Below are 17,375 nucleotides of genomic sequence, written 5' to 3' on the forward strand. Positions count from 1 at the left end.
CTTTCGGGCCTGGCTGGCCCAGGGGTCTCCTGAAGCAGTTGACGTGTACCGGCGGGCCAGAAGGGCTGCAGCGGCGATGGTCGCGGAGGCTAAAACTCGGGCATGGGAGGAGTTCGGGGAGGCCATGGAGAAGGACTTTCGGTTGGCCTCAAGGAAGTTCTGGCAAACCATCCGACGGCTCAGGAAGGGAAAGCAGGGTCTACCCCAGGCTGTTCTCAGCAGGGGGGGGGGGGGGGAACTGCTGACCCGGACTGGGGACATCGTCGGGCGGTGGAAAGAGCACTTTGAGGAACTCCTAAACCCGGCCAACATGTCCCCCGGAGAGGGGGCAGCGCCGGAAGACTTTGGGGTGGATTCACCCATATCCCTGGCAGAGGTCGCTAAGGTAGTCAAAAAGCTCCTTGGTGGCAAGGCGCCAGGGGTGGATGAGATCCGCCCTGAGATGCTGAAAGCGCTGGACATTGTTGGGCTGTCTTGGTTGACACGCCTTTTCAGTGTCGCATGGGGGTCGGGAACAGTGCCCATGGACTGGCAGACCGGGGTGGTGGTTCCCATCTTCAAGAAGGGGGACCGGAGAGTGTGCTCGAACTATCGTGGTATCACACTGCTCAGCCTCCCGGGAAAAGCTTATGCCAGGGTGCTGGAGAGGAGGCTCCGACCGCTTGTCGAACCTCAGATTCAGGACGAACAGTGCGGATTCCGTCCCGGTCGTGGAACAGTGGACCAGCTCTTTACCCTCGCAAGATTACTGGAGGGGTCCTGGGAGTTTGCCCAACCAGTTTACATGTGCTTTGTAGACCTGGAGAAGGCTTTCGACCGGGTCCCTCGGGGTTTTTTGTGGGGGGTGCTGCGGGAGTATGGGGTGCCGGACCCGTTGGCACGGGCCATCCGGTCTCTGTACGCCTGCAGTAGGAGCTGTGTTCGTCTCCTCGGTAGTAAGTCAGACACGTTCCCGGTGGGTGTTGGCCTCCGCCAGGGCTGCCCTTTATCACCGGTCCTGTTCGTGACCTTCATGGACAAGATATCTAGGCGCAGCCAGGGGGCGGAGAGGATCCGGTTCGGGAGTCTCGGGATCGCCTCTCTGCTGTTCGCGGATGATGTGGTCCTGTTTGCCTCCTCGGACCGTGACCTCCAGCATTCACTGGGGCGTTTTGCAGCCGAGTGCGAAGCGGCAGGGATGAGAGTTAGCACCTCCAAATCTGAGGCCATGGTGCTCTGCCGGAAACCGGCGGATTGCTCCCTCCAGGTGGGGACAAACTGCCTACCCCAAGCGAAGGAGTTCAAGTATCTCGGGGTCTTGTTCACGAGTGAGGGTAAGGTGGAGCGGGAGATCGACAGGCGGATCGGTGCGGCTGCAGCAGTAAAACAGGCGCTGTACCGGTCCGTCTTGGTGAAGAGGAGCTGAGCCGGAAGGCAAAGCTCTCCATTTACTGGTCGGTCTACGTTCCAACCCTTACCTATGGTCACGAACTCTGGGTCGTGACCGAAAGAACGAGATCTCGGATACAAGCGGCCGAAATGAGCTTCCTCCGTAGGGTGGCCGGGCTCAGCCTTAGAGATAGGGTAAGGAGCTCGGACATCAGGGGGGAGCTCGGAGTCGAGTCGCTGCTCCTTCGTGTCCAAAGGAGTCAGCTGAGGTGGTTCATCTAGTCAGGATGCCTCCTGGACGCCTCCCATTAGAGGTTTTCCGGGCACGTCCAACTGGTAGGAGGCCCCGGGGAAGACCGAGGACACGCTGGAGGGATTATATCTCCCGGCTGGCCTTGGAACGCCTCGGGATCCCCCAGAATGAGCTGGAAAGTGCTGCGGGTGAGAGGGAGGCCTGGGTCGGCCTGCTGAACCTGCTGCCACCGCGACCCGACCCCGGATAAGAGGTGATAATGGATGGATGGATGGATATACATATTTATGTGTATATAATCTCAATGATGGGTCAAAATACATCCTTTTGATTTTCAGAACTTTTATTCAATGTTTGAACGTGAATAAATATCTAAACTCTGCAGCATAAATAAAAACACATGAAGAAGAAACGATAACAAACACGTTACATTCAGAATACCTCACAGGGCGGGGTCAGATCATATTGATCATTTAATTAATCATTACATCCGTATTGCTGATTGATTTTAAATATTGCACATTGTTTTAGGTAGTTTTGTGCTTCTTTTATATTCATTTTTATTTAACTTAAATACTTTTAAACAACATTTTGAATGAACTGACCCGAGCTGAGGATTGTTGCATCGCAGAGACCACACACACAAACACACAACTTCCAACACGCACTAACACACAACACCTCTGGAAAAACTACACAACCGCTCAAGTGTGACAGATTCTTCTGCACATAATACATTTTAAAAAACAATCCTTTTGTGTTTCAGACCTTCCTGAGTCCTCAGGTACAGGTGTTTCAATACAAACCATCATAAATCATGTGAAACATTACAGTCAACACTTCTTCTGCACTAAAAGTTTAAAAAACATGGGGAGGAAATAAAAGGAACAATCCCTCTCAAAGACAAACATTTAGACATCAGGGGTCAACTACAACTCCCAGAGAGCATTGCTGCAAGAGAGCCAATGAGAGAGCTCTAAAGTCTAAGTTAAATAAAATGAATTAAGAGGTTGAGCTGGTGATCTTTTTGTATTAACTTTGGATCAACGCAGCAGCTGTAGTGCAGTTAGATTACAGTAATATATTAATATGTATATATTAATATGTAATATATTAATATGTTAAGACTAAACATTGGTCCTCTTGTGGAGTTTAAGCGTGAACATGTAAACAAACGCTGGCAGTGTCGTTTACGAGATCGAGAAAACCCGAACTTTGGTCGACTTTCATCGTTACAAAAAGAATAAATATTAAATAATAATAATAAGAGTTGAGAAATAAACTAAAACGGCTATTAGATAGCAAAGCAAAGACCTTTTAAAGGGAGGAATATTTAACAGTTCAAATATATATTTGCAGAGTTTCAGTGATGGTCTTTTTTTAAACCAGGGAACGAAACGCCTGCTCGCTTCCTGTTTTCAGCTTTTCAGAATAAAATCATCCCTTTCAAAAAAAGTAAATAACGGGAGTCCAGCCGCAGCCAAATTTACCCAGCATTCAACGTGGCGGCTGCTTGCGTCCCTATAAAGTCACAAAGCCGATGGCGAAATGAAATAAGACTATTGGTACATCTACAAGCTTTTACACTGGCGGGGGAATGTGAGGTCGTCTCTAAAGGATTTGTTTTCGCTGTTTAAATACTCCGATCCAGATTTGAAGACGCCGTCCCGGTTCTTCTGGGCTCCGCTCCATCACAGCAGGCCGTCCAGGTTCTCCTCGGCGCTCTTCTTCTTGTCGTCGGTGCTCTCCTGAGGGCCGTACTGGGTGTGGTAGTCGCGGAGGATGGTCACCACGTCGTGGTGGCCGAAGTGCACCGCCTCGTCCATCGGGGTGTTGCCCCACCTGCAGCGGAGGAGGAGGAGGTCCGGTTGAACTTTAAAGGACTCATAGGTGACGTTAACACCTGTGCGCCCTCAACGTCCCTAAAGACGGTTTGTATTAACACGTTTGTCAAGAAGCCTTTTGACTGTTTAAATAAAACGTACCTGTCTTTGGGAACAGAGTTGACTTTACAGGCCTCCAGCAGGAAGCGAACCACCTCCCCATGTCCTGAAACACACACACACACACACACGTTGTCAGCTGCACACACACACACACACACACACACACACACACACACACACACACACACGCTCTGATCAGCATGATCAACACACCTTCAGCAGCTGCCACATGCAGAGCCGTCCTGGAGTCGTAGTCCCTCTGCTCCATGTCCATGGAGGACAACGCGAACCTGGACCGACAACATTAATGTGAGAGACAGAAACGGCGTGAAGGTGAACGTGGCGAGCGGAGCGGCGTTTACCTCCTCAGGGCCGAGACGTCTCCGGTGTACGCGGCGAACAGAAGATTGATCACCGACTTCACCTGAAACACAGGAAGTAGAACCAGCAGACATTATTTGGTTCCTGCATTTTTATTGATTATTCTATTTTTATATTGTTCTTATTATTCTATACTATATTTACATTTTTCATATTCTATTTTTTTTGTTATATATTGTAAAAAACACGTTTTTCTAATCTATTCTTTTTATAAATTGTGCATTTATTTATTTTTTTTGTATATATTGTAAAAAAAAAAAATGTATTGCTAACCTGCATATAAATGCAGGATTATCTATAAACCCTTCAGGGGTGAGTTTACAGTAATTGTCCACCAGATGGCGCTGTGGATCAAAACGCCAAACAAAGCTCATTGCAATGAGGCCTGTTATAAAGACTGACAATGGAGGAGGAGGAGGAGGAGGAACAGGAGAAAAAACAGGAGGAGGAGGAGCAGGAGGAGGAGCAGGAACAGGAACAGGAGGAGGAACAGGAGGAGCAGGAGGAGGAGCAGGAGGAGGAGGAGGCAGAACAGGAGGAGGAGCAGGAGCAGGAGGAGGAGGAACAGGAACAGGAGGAGGAACAGGAGGAGGAGGAGCAGGAGGAGCAGGAGGAGGAGGAGGAACAGGAGAAGGAACAGGAGGAGGAACAGGAGGAGGAGGAGGAGGAGCAGGAGCAGGAACAGGAGGAGGAACAGGAACAGGAACAGGAACAGGAGGAGGAGGAGCAGGAGGAGCAGGAGGAGGAGGAGGAACAGGAGAAGGAACAGGAGGAGGAACAGGAGGAGGAGGAGGAGCAGGAGGAGGAGGAGGAGCAGGAGGAGGAACAGGAATAGGAGGAGGAACAGGAGGAGCAGGAGGAGGAGCAGGAGGAGGAGGAGGAGGAGGAGGCAGAACAGGAGGAGGAGCAGGAGGAGGAGGAGGAACAGGAGGAGGAGCAGGAGCAGGAGGAGGAACAGGAGGAGAAGGAGCAGGAGGAGGAGGAACAGGAGGAGGAACAGGAGGAGAAGGAGCAGGAGGAGGAGGAACAGGAACAGGAGCAGGAGGAGGAGGAAGGAGGGACTCACCCTCTGGTCTCCTCCCTCCCGACGAGGGTCCAGCTTCTTGGCAAAGTGCCTCAGGTTGTCGTAGTTGTGGAAGTTGCAGAGAGAAACCAGGTCCTGAAAGAGAAACCTTGTAATCAATAAAGCCTCGGTGACCTCGTCTGACCTTCAGGAGGTCGACTTAAAGAGGTGGTCATGTGATCATGTGGTCACGTGACCAGGAGGTTACCGTGCAGAACTGGATGCCTCGGACGCTGTTGCCCAGCTTGTCGAGAGGAGGAGACCAACACATGATGCCCATCACGTTGGGGACCACCAGCAGGATCCCACCGGCTACACCAGACTTAGCCGGGAGACCCACCTGAGGAGGAGGAGGAGGAGGAGAAGAGAAGAAGAGGAGGAGGAGGATGTCTGAATGTCTCTTAAAGCAACAGGACTTCTCTTAAAGCAACAGGATGTCTAAATGTCTCTTAAAGCAACAGGACGTCTCTTAAAGCAACAGGATGTCTAAATGTCTCTTAAAGCAACAGGACGTCTCTTAAAGCAACAGGATGTCTAAATGTCTCTTAAAGCAACAGGACATCTAAATGTCTCTTAAAGCAACAGGACATCTCTTAAAGCAACAGGACATCTAAATGTCTCTTAAAGCAACAGGACATCTCTTAAAGCAACAGGACATCTAAATGTCTCTTAAAGCAACAGGACATCTCTTAAAGCAACAGGACATCTAATGAGGAGATACTGACATGGAAAGCGAACTGTCCGGAGAAGTCGTACATGCCGCAGGAGTGCATGAGGCTCAGGGTGTCTCGCACCGACTCGGGGCTCAGCACGCGCTCTCCTGTGATTGGACAGAAGCCGCCGTTGGCCAGCGTCGCCGCCATGACGCTGGCGCTCTCGCAAGTCACCTCGATGGAGCACAGCTGACACAGGGAGAGACGGGGTCATAAAACAATCACGCCCACCTGAAACCAACCAGGGCTCCAACTGCACGCACCTGGAAGTAGAAGTCCAGGATGGAGGTCATGTCCGTGCCCTCTGGGAAACACTGAAACAACAACAACAACAACGTCAACACGTCCACTTACAGCAGAGGAAACGACAACAAGAAGGCTCCTCTGTGACCTTTGACCTCACCTTCTTCTCCTTCAGGTAGTAGCCAATGGCAAAGTTCCTGTCTCCAGATTCTCGCTCTGACTGGAACCTAGGACACAAGGAAAGGACGTTAGATGGGGACTCAGCGGCTTCCTCCTCACTAGCTTCTTCTCTCCTCACTGGCTTCCTCTCTCCTCACTAGCTTCTTCTCTCCTCACTAGCTTCTTCTCTCCTCACTAGCTTACTCTCTCCTCACTAGCTTCTTCTCTCCTCACTAGCTTCTTCTCTCCTCACTAGCTTCTTCTCTCCTCACTAGCTTCTTCTCTCCTCACTAGCTTCTTCTCTGCTCACTAGCTTCTTCTCTCCTCACTAGCTTCTTCTCTCCTCACTAGCTTCTTCTCTCCTCACTAGCTTACTCTCTCCTCACTAGCTTCTTCTCTCCTCACTAGCTTCTTCTCTCCTCACTAGCTTCTTCTCTCCTCACTAGCTTCTTCTCTGCTCACTAGCTTCTTCTCTGCTCACTAGCTTCTTCTCTCCTCACTAGCTTCTTCTCTGCTCACTAGCTTCTTCTCTGCTCACTAGCTTCTTCTCTCCTCACTAGCTTCTTCTCTCCTCACTAGCTTCTTCTCTCCTCACTAGCTTCTTCTCTGCTCACTAGCTTCTTCTCTGCTCACTAGCTTCTTCTCTCCTCACTAGCTTCCTCTCCTCACTAGCTTCTTCTCTCCTCACTAGCTTCTTCTCTCCTCACTAGCTTCTTCTCTCCTCACTAGCTTCTTCTCTCCTCACTAGCTTCTTCTCTCCTCACTAGCTTCTTCTCTCCTCACTAGCTTCTTCTCTCCTCACTAGCTTCTTCTCTGCTCACTGGCTTCCTCTCCTCACTAGCTTCCTCTCCTCACTAGCTTATTCTCTCCTCACTAGCTTCCTCTGCTCACTGGCTTCCTCTCCTCACTGGCTTCCTCTCCTCACTAGCTTCCTCTCCTCACCGGCTTCCTCTTCCTAATCAATAACAGGGTAATCAATAAAAGGGGTGTTTCTCACGTGGCGTTGCTGAAGCCGACGTACTCGTTTCCTGCCAGTTTGTTCATGAAGTTCATGACCTGCAGAAAGTTCATTGAGGAATAAATGATCACAGTTCCATTCACTGGTAATCAATTAATCAATCAATCAATATCCCAAGTTATTTATATTATAACGTCCTCATGTCTCCTTTTGCCATTTCTATTCAACATAATAAATAACATGACTTTAAGTCCATTAAATGTTTCAATGACATATAGAAAATATAGAATATATAAAAAATATATATATAAAAGTAAAGAAAGTGTATATATTTATATATACATAATTATTGCTGACTTATATTTAATATATATTTATTAGTTTTGTTGTTAATACGAATGAGTCAGTAATAAAAACAACCAGTTCTGTATATTCTTTAACATTTAGAATAAAAAGTACTCACATAATCAAACTTCTCTGCGTTGCTCGCTCCTTGCTGAAACACAGTATTAAAACGTAAAATACATTAGACAAAACATGTAAAACACATTTAAAAAGATGTAGAAATACATTTAAAATTCTAAACATGTAAAATACATTTTAAACATGTAGAATAGTTTAAAACGTGTAAAATACATTTTAAAACACGTAAATTACATGTTAAACATGTACAATACAGTTTAAAACATGTAGAATATAGTTTAAACATGTAGAATACATTTAAAACATGTAAAATACATTTTAAAACATGTACATTACATTCTAAACATGTCAAATACATTTTAAAACATGTAGAATAAATTTAAAACATGTAAATACATTTAAAACATGTCGTTAAACTACAGCTCGCCAGACCAATCAAACCATCCGATCAGACGGATTAGAGGTGGGAGGAGACGAGGGATGAGGAGGTGAAATAAAACTGTTAATCCACTCACAGAAAACTATCGTGGCTTATTTTATTTAAGGTGACACGTGATCAACAAGGGGGACTGTTGCATTGTGGGAAACGTATGAGTTATTATCTATTAAATGAAGCTCTTTATTGATTACCATCTACAGTATTTAAAGAAGTTGCTGTGTGATGAGAACATGGAAGACATGTCTATATTATATTAAACTAGATGAACTACTTTGCATTTTAAAATCTATAAACATAAACAACAACAACAACAGGTGTGAGTTAATAGTGTGAAACTACATTTAAGCATCAAACAGCCACGTGAAGCTAAAAGATCACAAATCCAGACGGGAAATTATATTAAAAAAGGAGAAATTACCAACGTCAGTGACCTGTTGCCGTGGTTACAAAGATCCTACAGCTGTAAAATATGCAACAACACAATAAACCAATCATTTCAGAAGAAGGAGAGGAAGAGGAACAACAAGGAGAACAAGAAGAACGAGAGGAAAAGGAGAAGGAGAGGACGGAGAACAAGAAGAAGAAGACGAGGAAAAAGGAGAACAAGAAGAACGAGAGGAAAAGGAGAAGGAGAGGACGGAGAACAAGAAGAAGAAGACGAGGAAAAAGGAGAACAAAAAGAAGAGGAAGAAGGAGAACAAGAAGAACAAGGGGAAAAGGAGAAGAAGAGGAAGAAGGAGAACAAGAGTAAAAGGAGAACAAGAAGAAGAACAACAAGGAGAACAAGAAGAAGGACAACAAGAAGGAGAACAAGAGTAAAAGGATAACAAGAAGAACAACAAGGAGAACAAGAGTAAAAGGAGAACAAGAAGAGGAACAACAAGGAGAACAAGAAGAATGAGAGGAAAAGGAGAAGGAGAGGAAGGAGAACAAGAAGAAGAAGACGAGGAAAAAGGAGAACAAAAAGGAGAGGAAGGAGAACAAGAAGAACAAGGGGAAAAGGAGAAGGAGAACAAGAGTAAAAGGAGAACAAGAAGAAGAACACGGAGAACAAGAAGAAGAAGACGAGGAAAAAGGAGAACAAGAAGGAGAACAAGAAGAACAAGGGGAAAAGGAGAAGAAGAGGAAGAAGGAGAACAAGAGTAAAAGGAGAACAAGAAGAAGAACAACAAGGAGAACAAGAAGAAGGACAACAAGAAGAGGAAGAAGGAAAACAAGAAGAGGAAGAAGGAGAACAAGAAGATGAAGAAGGAGAGGAAGAAGGAGAACAAGAACAAGACGAGGAAAAAGGAGAATAGGAAGAAGGAGAACAAGAAGAGGAAGATGGAGAAGAAGAGGAAGAAGGAGAAGAAGAGAAAGGAGAACAAGAAGAAGAGGAAGGAGAACAAGAAGAGGAAGAAGGAGAAGAAGAGGAAGGAGAACAAGAAGAAGAGGAAGGAGAACAAGAAGAAGAGGAAGGAGAACAAGAAGAGGAAGAAGGAGAAGAAGAGGAAGGAGAACAAGAAGAAGAGGAAGGAGAACAAGAAGAAGCAGAATCTCCTGTTGACGTCCTACCATCAGATTCTTTACGTATTTACAAACAAACATTAATAAAATATGTTGACGGATGTAATTCTGCAAAAACATGAAGATGACGGAGCAACAGAGCTCATTTCATTAAGGGTTCATTCAACCAACAACAACAACAACAACAACAACAACAGGACTTCCTTTCAAAAGGCTCCAGTGTATTGATTATGAACTGAGGTGTCTGATCACTATGTGGAGCATAGACCCAAAGAGGTGTTCCACCTCCAACCAGCAGGAGGTGCTGTCTCCTTCATATCTCCTCTAGAAGGAGAAGGCCGCTCACCTTGATGAGGGAGGTGCAGACGATGGCTCCAGCGTTCACCATGGGGTTGTGTGGTTTATCTGCAGGAGACCAGGAGAAGCTCCGTCGTTAGAGAGGCTTCAACATCAACGTTATATAAAGGAGGCGCACACAGGGAGCAGCTCCCTCTGTTACAATCCCCTTATGCAACAATAATAAACAGATGGAATATAATCTGCTGTTAGATAACAACCAAGAGGAAATAAAACGGTGAAGAATATGAAGTAAAAATGGTGAAAAACATTCCACAAAATGTGTGCGTTTATATATATATATATATTATTGCACGGTACATTGTGTTTATATATATTTTATTTGTGTTTATGTATATTTTATTACACGGTGCATTGTGTGTTTATATATATTTTATTTGTTTATATATATTTTATTACACGGTGCATTGTGTGTTTATATATATATATATTATTGCACAGTACATTGTGTTTATATATATTTTATTTGTGTTTATATATATTTTATTGCATGGTGCATTGTGTGTTTATATATTTTATTTGTGTTTATATATATTTATTACACGGTGCATTGTGTGTTTATATATATTTTATTTATGTTTATATATATATTTTATTACACGATGCATTGTGTGTTTATATATATTTTACGTGTTTATATATATATAGTTTTGTGTTTATATATATTTTATTGCAAGGTGCATTGTGTGTTTATATATATTTTATTTGTTTATATATATTTTATTGCAAGGTGCATTGTGTGTTTATATATATTTTATTTGTTTATATATATTTTATTACACGGTGCATTGTGTGTTTATATATATATATATTGCACAGTACATTGTGTTTATATATATTTTATTAGTGTTTATATATATTTTATTACACAGTGCATTGTGTGTTTATATATTTTATTTGTGTTTATATATATTTTATTGCACGGTGCATTGTGTGTTTATATATATTTTATTTATGTTTATATATATATTTTATTACACGATGCATTGTGTGTTTATATATATTTTATTTGTGTTTATATATTTTATTACACAGTGCATTGTGTGTTTATATATATTTTACGTGTTTATATATATATATAGTTTTGTGTTTATATATATTTTATTGTACGGTGCATTGTGTGTTTATATATTTTATTTGTGTTTATATATATATTATTTGTGTTTATGTATATTTTATTGCTCGGTGCATTGTCTTTTTATATATATTTTATTTGTGTTTATATATATTATTTGTGTTTATATATATTTTATTGCACGGTGCATTTTGTGTTTATATATATTTTACATGTGTTTATATATATTTTATTTGTGTTTATATATATTTTATTTGTGTTTATATATATTTATTACACGGTGCATTGTGTGTTTATATATGTTTTATTTGTGTTTATATATATATTTTATTGCACGGTGCATAGAGTGTTTATATATGTGTCTTTGCTAACAGGCCATGTCCCACATTCCTTCAAAGTAGCTGTAATTAAACCTCTCCTGAAGAAGACCACTCTTAATCCAGAGGTGTTGACTAACTACAGACCGATCTCTAACCTTCCCTTCCTCTCTAAGATCCTTGAGAAAGTAGTCGCAAATCAGTTGTGTGACTTTCTACATCAGAATAGTTTATTTGAGGAGTTTCAGTCAGGATTTAGAAAACACCACAGAGACAGCACTGGTGAAGATTACTAATGACCTCCTAAAGCATCAGATAAAGGACTCATCTCTGTACTGGTCTTGTTAGACCTTAGTACTGATAAAGGACTCATCTCCGTACTGGTCTTGTTAGACCTTAGTGCTGATAAAGGACTCATCTCTGTACTGGTCTTGTTAGACCTTAGTGCTGATAAAGGACTCATCTCTGTACTGGTCTTGTTAGACCTTAGTGCTGATAAAGGACTCATCTCTGTACTGGTCTTGTTAGACCTTAGTGCTGATAAAGGACTCATCTCTGTACTGGTCTTGTTAGACCTTAGTGCTGATAAAGGACTCATCTCCGTACTGGTCTTGTTAGACCTTAGTGCTGATAGAGGACTCATCTCCGTACTGGTCTTATTAGACCTTAGTGCTGATAGAGGACTCATCTCCGTACTGGTCTTATTAGACCTTAGTGCTGATAAAGGACTCATCTCTGTACTGGTCTTGTTAGACCTTAGTGCTGATAAAGGACTCATCTCTGTACTGGTCGTGTTAGACCTTAGTGATGATAAAGGACTCATCTCCGTACTGGTCTTGTTAGACCTTAGTGCTGATAAAGGACTCATCTCCGTACTGGTCTTGTTAGACCTTAGTGCTGATAAAGGACTCATCTCTGTACTGGTCTTGTTAGACCTTAGTGCTGATAAAGGACTCATCTCTGTACTGGTCTTGTTAGACCTTAGTGCTGATAAAGGACTCATCTCTGTACTGGTCTTGTTAGACCTTAGTGCTGATAAAGGACTCATCTCTCTGCTGGTCTTGTTAGACCTTAGTGCTGATAAAGGACTCATCTCTGTACTGGTCTTGTTAGACCTTAGTGCTGATAGAGGACTCATCTCTGTACTGGTCTTGTTAGACCTTAGTGCTGATAGAGGACTCATCTCTGTACTGGTCTTGTTAGACCTTAGTGCTGATAAAGGACTCATCTCTGTACTGGTCTTGTTAGACCTTAGTGCTGATAGAGGACTCATCTCTGTACTGGTCTTGTTAGACCTTAGTGCTGATAAAGGACTCATCTCCGTACTGGTCTTGTTAGACCTTAGTGCTGATAAAGGACTCATCTCCGTACTGGTCTTGTTAGACCTTAGTGCTGATAAAGGACTCATCTCCGTACTGGTCTTGTTAGACCTTAGTGCTGATAAAGGACTCATCTCCGTACTGGTCTTGTTAGACCTTAGTGCTGATAAAGGACTCATCTCCGTACTGGTCTTGTTAGACCTTAGTGTTGATAAAGGACTCATCTCCGTACTGGTCTTGTTAGACCTTAGTGCTGATAAAGGACTCATCTCCGTACTGGTCTTGTTAGACCTTAGTGCTGATAAAGGACTCATCTCCGTACTGGTCTTGTTAGACCTTAGTGCTGATAAAGGACTCATCTCCGTACTGGTCTTGTTAGACCTTAGTGCTGATAAAGGACTCATCTCTGTACTGGTCTTGTTAGACCTTAGTGCTGATAAAGGACTCATCTCTGTACTGGTCTTGTTAGACCTTAGTGCTGATAAAGGACTCATCTCCGTACTGGTCTTGTTAGACCTTAGTGCTGATAAAGGACTCATCTCTGTACTGGTCTTGTTAGACCTTAGTGCTGATAAAGGACTCATCTCCGTACTGGTCTTGTTAGACCTTAGTGCTACGTTCGACACCATTGATCATGACATCCTATTACAGAGACTGGATCAGTCGATTGGCATTTCAGGTACCGCACTAAGTTGGTTTAAATCCTATTTATCAGATCGATCTCAGTTTGTATTTGTAGACGATGAAGCCTCAATGACCACCAACGTTAATCACGGAGTTCCACAAGGTTCTGTGCTTGGACCAATTTTATTTACCTTATATATGCTTCCTTTGGGCAACATTATCAGGAAACACTCCATAAACTTTCATTGCTATGCAGACGATACTCAATTATATCTATGGATCAAACCAGAGGAGACCAACCAGCTCGCTAAAATTCAAGAATGTCTTAAAGACATAAAAACATGGATGACCTCCAACTTCCTGATGTTAAACTCAGACAAAACTGAAGTTATTTTACTGGCCCTGAACACCTCAGAGATCAATTATCTGGTGATGTGGTTTCTGTAGATGGCATTGCCCTGGCATCCAACACCACTGTAAAGAATCTCTAGTTATCTTTGACCGAGACTTGTCCTTTAACTCCCACGTTAAGCAAATCTCAAGGATTGCATTTTTTCATCTACGTAACATTTAAAAAATCAGGCACATCTTGTCTCAAAAAGATGCAGAAAAGCTGGTTCACGCGTTTGTTACTTCCAGACTAGATTACTGCAACTCCTTATTATCAGGCTGCTCTAATAAGTCTCTTAAGTCCCTCCAGTTGATCCAGAATGCTGCAGCTCGTGTACTCACAAAAACTAAGAAAAGAGATCACATGACTCCTGTATTAGCTGCTCTGCACTGGCTCCCTGTAAAATCAAGAATCACATTTAAAATTCTTCTCCTCACCTACAAAGCCTTGATTGGTGATGCACCATCATATCTTAAGGAGCTTGTAGTACCATGTTGCCCCACTAGAGAGCTGCGCTCACTAAATGTGGGGCTACTTGTGTTTCCTAGAGTCCTAAAAAGTATGATGGGAGCCAGAGCCTTCAGTTATCAAGCTCCTCTTTTATGGAACCAGCTTCCACTTTCAGTCCGGGAGGCAGACACAGTCACCTCATTTAAGAATAGACTTAAGACTTTCCTCTTTAATAGTGCTTATAGTTAGGGCTGAATCAGGTTTGCCCTGGTCCAGCCCCTTGATATGCTGCTATAGGCTTATAGGCTGCTGGGGGATGTTTTAGGATACACTGAGCACCTATCTCCTCTTCTCTCTCTCCTTATGGATGAATTTACATCTCTCCATTGCACCTTATTAACTCTGCTTCCTCCCCGGAGTCGTTGTGACTTCACGTCTCATAGGGTCCATTGGACCTGGAGGTGTCTGATGCTGGTGAGCCGGCCTCCCATTGGCCCTGCTGATGCCCCGCCCCCTCCTCTCTACCTCCTTCTGTTTCATGGATTGGAGTTCCATTCATACATTGTCATATTCATGTAATGTGTTTATGTAACTTTGTAAATGCTGTTCATTCTGTACACATGACATCTATTCATCTGTCCATCCGGGGAGAGGGATCCTCCTCTGTTGCTCTCCTGAAGGTTTCTTCCCTTTTTTCCCTGTGAAAGGTTATTTTTGGGGAGTTTTTCCTGATCCGATGTGAGGTCAAAGGTCAGGGATGTCGTATGTGTACAGATTGTAAAGCCCTCTGAGGGGAGTTTGTGATTTGTGATATTGGGCTATACAAAATAAACTGAATTGAAAAATTTAAATATATTTTTTTAATTTTTGTTTATATATATTTTATTGCACGGTGCATTGTGTGTTTATATATATTTTATTAGTGTTTATATATATTGTATTGCACGGTGCATTGTGTTGGGTCTTCCTCACCTTCCTCGTTCAGGAACAGCTTGTTGAAGCGAAGGCCGCTCGGTTCCTTGCCGATGAAGCGGTGCACGTACTCGGTGCCGTGGTCGTGCACGGCGATGGCGTATTTCAGCGGCTTCACGCACGACTGCAGACAGAAAGGGACCTTGGTGTCGCCCACGGTGTGCCTGAGGAGGAAAGGGCGTCAGTGGGAGAAGGGGGCTCGGTCCCAGAGAAGGCGGAGCCTCTGCGGCGTACGTACCTCTGTCCGTCCACCGTGCACAGCGACACGGCCCACAGGTCCGGGCTGAAGCGGGCCAGCTGGGGGATGTAGTCGGCCACCTGCGGCACACGTGTTCACAGTCAGGGTCGCATGGGCGGCTGCGACCATACAAGGGGGCGTGGCCTCACTCACCTGCCCGCCGGACATGGTTTTGGCGTTGTTGTAGAGCTCGTCCATGTGGCCGCAGAAGGACTGGAAGTCTGGGATCACAAACTTCTTCCTGAAGGCCTGCGTGAGCAGCACGATGTTGCTTTGGACGCACCTGAGGCAGGAGGCAGGTGACAGGAGACAGGGGACAGGTGACAGAAGACAGGTGACAGGAGACAGGAGACAGAAGACAGGTGACAGGAGACAGAAGACAGGTGACAGAAGACAGGTGACAGGAGACAGGTGACAGGAGACAGAAGACAGGAGACAGGAGAAAGGTGACAAGTGACAGGAGACAAAAGACAGGTGACAGGAGACAGGTGACAGAAGACAGGTGACAGAAGACAGTTGACAGGAGACAGGTAACAGGAGACAGAAGACAGGTGACAGGAGGCAGAAGACAGGAGAAAGGTAACAGGAGACAGGTGACAGGAGACAGAAGACAGGAGACAGAAGACAGGTGACAGAAGACAGGTGACAGGAGACAGGTGACAGAAGACAGGAGACAGGTGACAGGTGACAGGAGACAGGAGACAGAAGACAGGTGACAGGTGACAGAAGACAGGTGACAGGAGACAGGAGACAGGAGACAAGACAGGTGACAGGAGACAGAAGACAGGAGACAGGAGACAGGTGACAGAAGACAGGTGACAGGAGACAGTTGACAGTTGACAGGAGACAGGTGACAGGTGACAGAAGACAGGAGACAGGTGACAGAAGACAGGTGACAGGAGACAGGTGACAGGAGACAGAAGACAGGAGACAGGAGAAAGGTGACAAGTGACAGGAGACAAAAGACAGGTGACAGGAGACAGGTGACAGAAGACAGGTGACAGAAGACAGTTGACAGGAGACAGGTAACAGGAGACAGAAGACAGGTGACAGGAGGCAGAAGACAGGAGAAAGGTAACAGGAGACAGGTGACAGGAGACAGAAGACAGGTGACAGAAGACAGGTGACAGTAGACAGGAGACAGGTGACAGGAGACAGGTGACAGAAGACAGGAGACAGGAGACAGAAGACAGAAGACAGGTGACAGGTGACAGAAGACAGGTGACAGGAGACAGGAGACAGGAGACAGAAGACAAGACAGGAGACAAGACAGGAGACAGGTGACAGGAGACAGGAGACAGAAGACAGGAGACAGGTGACAGAAGACAGGTGACAGGAGACAGTTGACAGGTGACAGGTGACAGGAGACAGTTGACAGTTGACAGGAGACAGGTGACAGGTGACAGGAAACAGGAGGCAGGAGAGGAGACAGGAGAGCCTCTATTAATAAACCAGTATCTCCCAGTTCTTCACACACCAGCTGTCACACGTCGTGTAATTAAAAGGATAAAATCTTCTGGAGATTAAAATTTCTGCTCCTCCGGCTTTTATCTGTCATGTAAGAGCAGAAACACACACACGTTTCCCTGGTCTCACACACACACACACGTTTCCCTGGTCTCACACACACACACACACACACACACACGTTTCCCCTGGTCTCACACACACACACACACGTTTCCCTGGTCTCACACACAGACACACACACACACACACACACGTTTCCCCTGGTCTCACACACACACACACGTTTCCCTGGTTTCACACACACACACACACACACACACACACACGTTTCCCTGGTCTCACACACACACACACACACACACACACACGTTTCCCTGGTCTCACACACACACACACACGTTTCCCTGGTCTCACACACACACACACACTAAATTAAATAAGTGATGGAGGCCGAGCCGGGAGAGGCTCCGGGGTCCGAAACGCTTCAATGTGACCCCGTGGGGATGGAGGTCAACTAAAGGTCATTCTGTGAGCTGTAAATGTCACATGTTTAAATGTGTTTGTGACGACGGCTGCATGAAGCCACCTAGATGAGAATGGTGAATTCCTGCAGCTCTGACCTGCATTAAAGATCTGCTGAATCATTCATGAGGAGCACTGACAGAGAGACTAAACATCTGTAATATATTTAGGTTTTAAAGGTCAAATGA

General features: G+C 44.6%; 1 protein-coding gene across 6 annotated transcripts in view; it reads right to left on the reverse strand.

The window, feature by feature from the left end:
* Positions 1-1,952: 1,952 nt before the first annotated feature.
* LOC117741859 (glutaminase kidney isoform, mitochondrial) overlaps positions 1,953-17,375 on the reverse strand; it is a 35,240-nt gene continuing 19,817 nt past the window's right edge. For all 6 annotated transcript variants that reach the window (XM_034549094.1, XM_034549112.1, XM_034549138.1 and 3 more), the window contains 15 exons: positions 15,349-15,478; positions 15,196-15,275; positions 14,958-15,121; positions 9,799-9,857; positions 7,548-7,580; positions 7,124-7,182; positions 6,128-6,194; positions 5,988-6,038; positions 5,737-5,913; positions 5,220-5,351; positions 5,015-5,107; positions 3,930-3,991; positions 3,781-3,857; positions 3,607-3,670; positions 1,953-3,463 (listed from right to left, as the gene is read on the reverse strand). In XM_034549094.1, the coding sequence (XP_034404985.1) occupies positions 3,313-3,463; positions 3,607-3,670; positions 3,781-3,857; positions 3,930-3,991; positions 5,015-5,107; positions 5,220-5,351; positions 5,737-5,913; positions 5,988-6,038; positions 6,128-6,194; positions 7,124-7,182; positions 7,548-7,580; positions 9,799-9,857; positions 14,958-15,121; positions 15,196-15,275; positions 15,349-15,478 (1,399 nt within the window). In that variant the 3' untranslated portion in view covers positions 1,953-3,312. The remainder of the gene's footprint in view (positions 3,464-3,606; positions 3,671-3,780; positions 3,858-3,929; positions 3,992-5,014; positions 5,108-5,219; positions 5,352-5,736; positions 5,914-5,987; positions 6,039-6,127; positions 6,195-7,123; positions 7,183-7,547; positions 7,581-9,798; positions 9,858-14,957; positions 15,122-15,195; positions 15,276-15,348; positions 15,479-17,375) is intronic.

The sequence above is a fragment of the Cyclopterus lumpus genome, chromosome 2 (assembly GCF_009769545.1).
Source record: "Cyclopterus lumpus isolate fCycLum1 chromosome 2, fCycLum1.pri, whole genome shotgun sequence".
Taxonomy (NCBI): domain Eukaryota; kingdom Metazoa; phylum Chordata; class Actinopteri; order Perciformes; family Cyclopteridae; genus Cyclopterus; species Cyclopterus lumpus.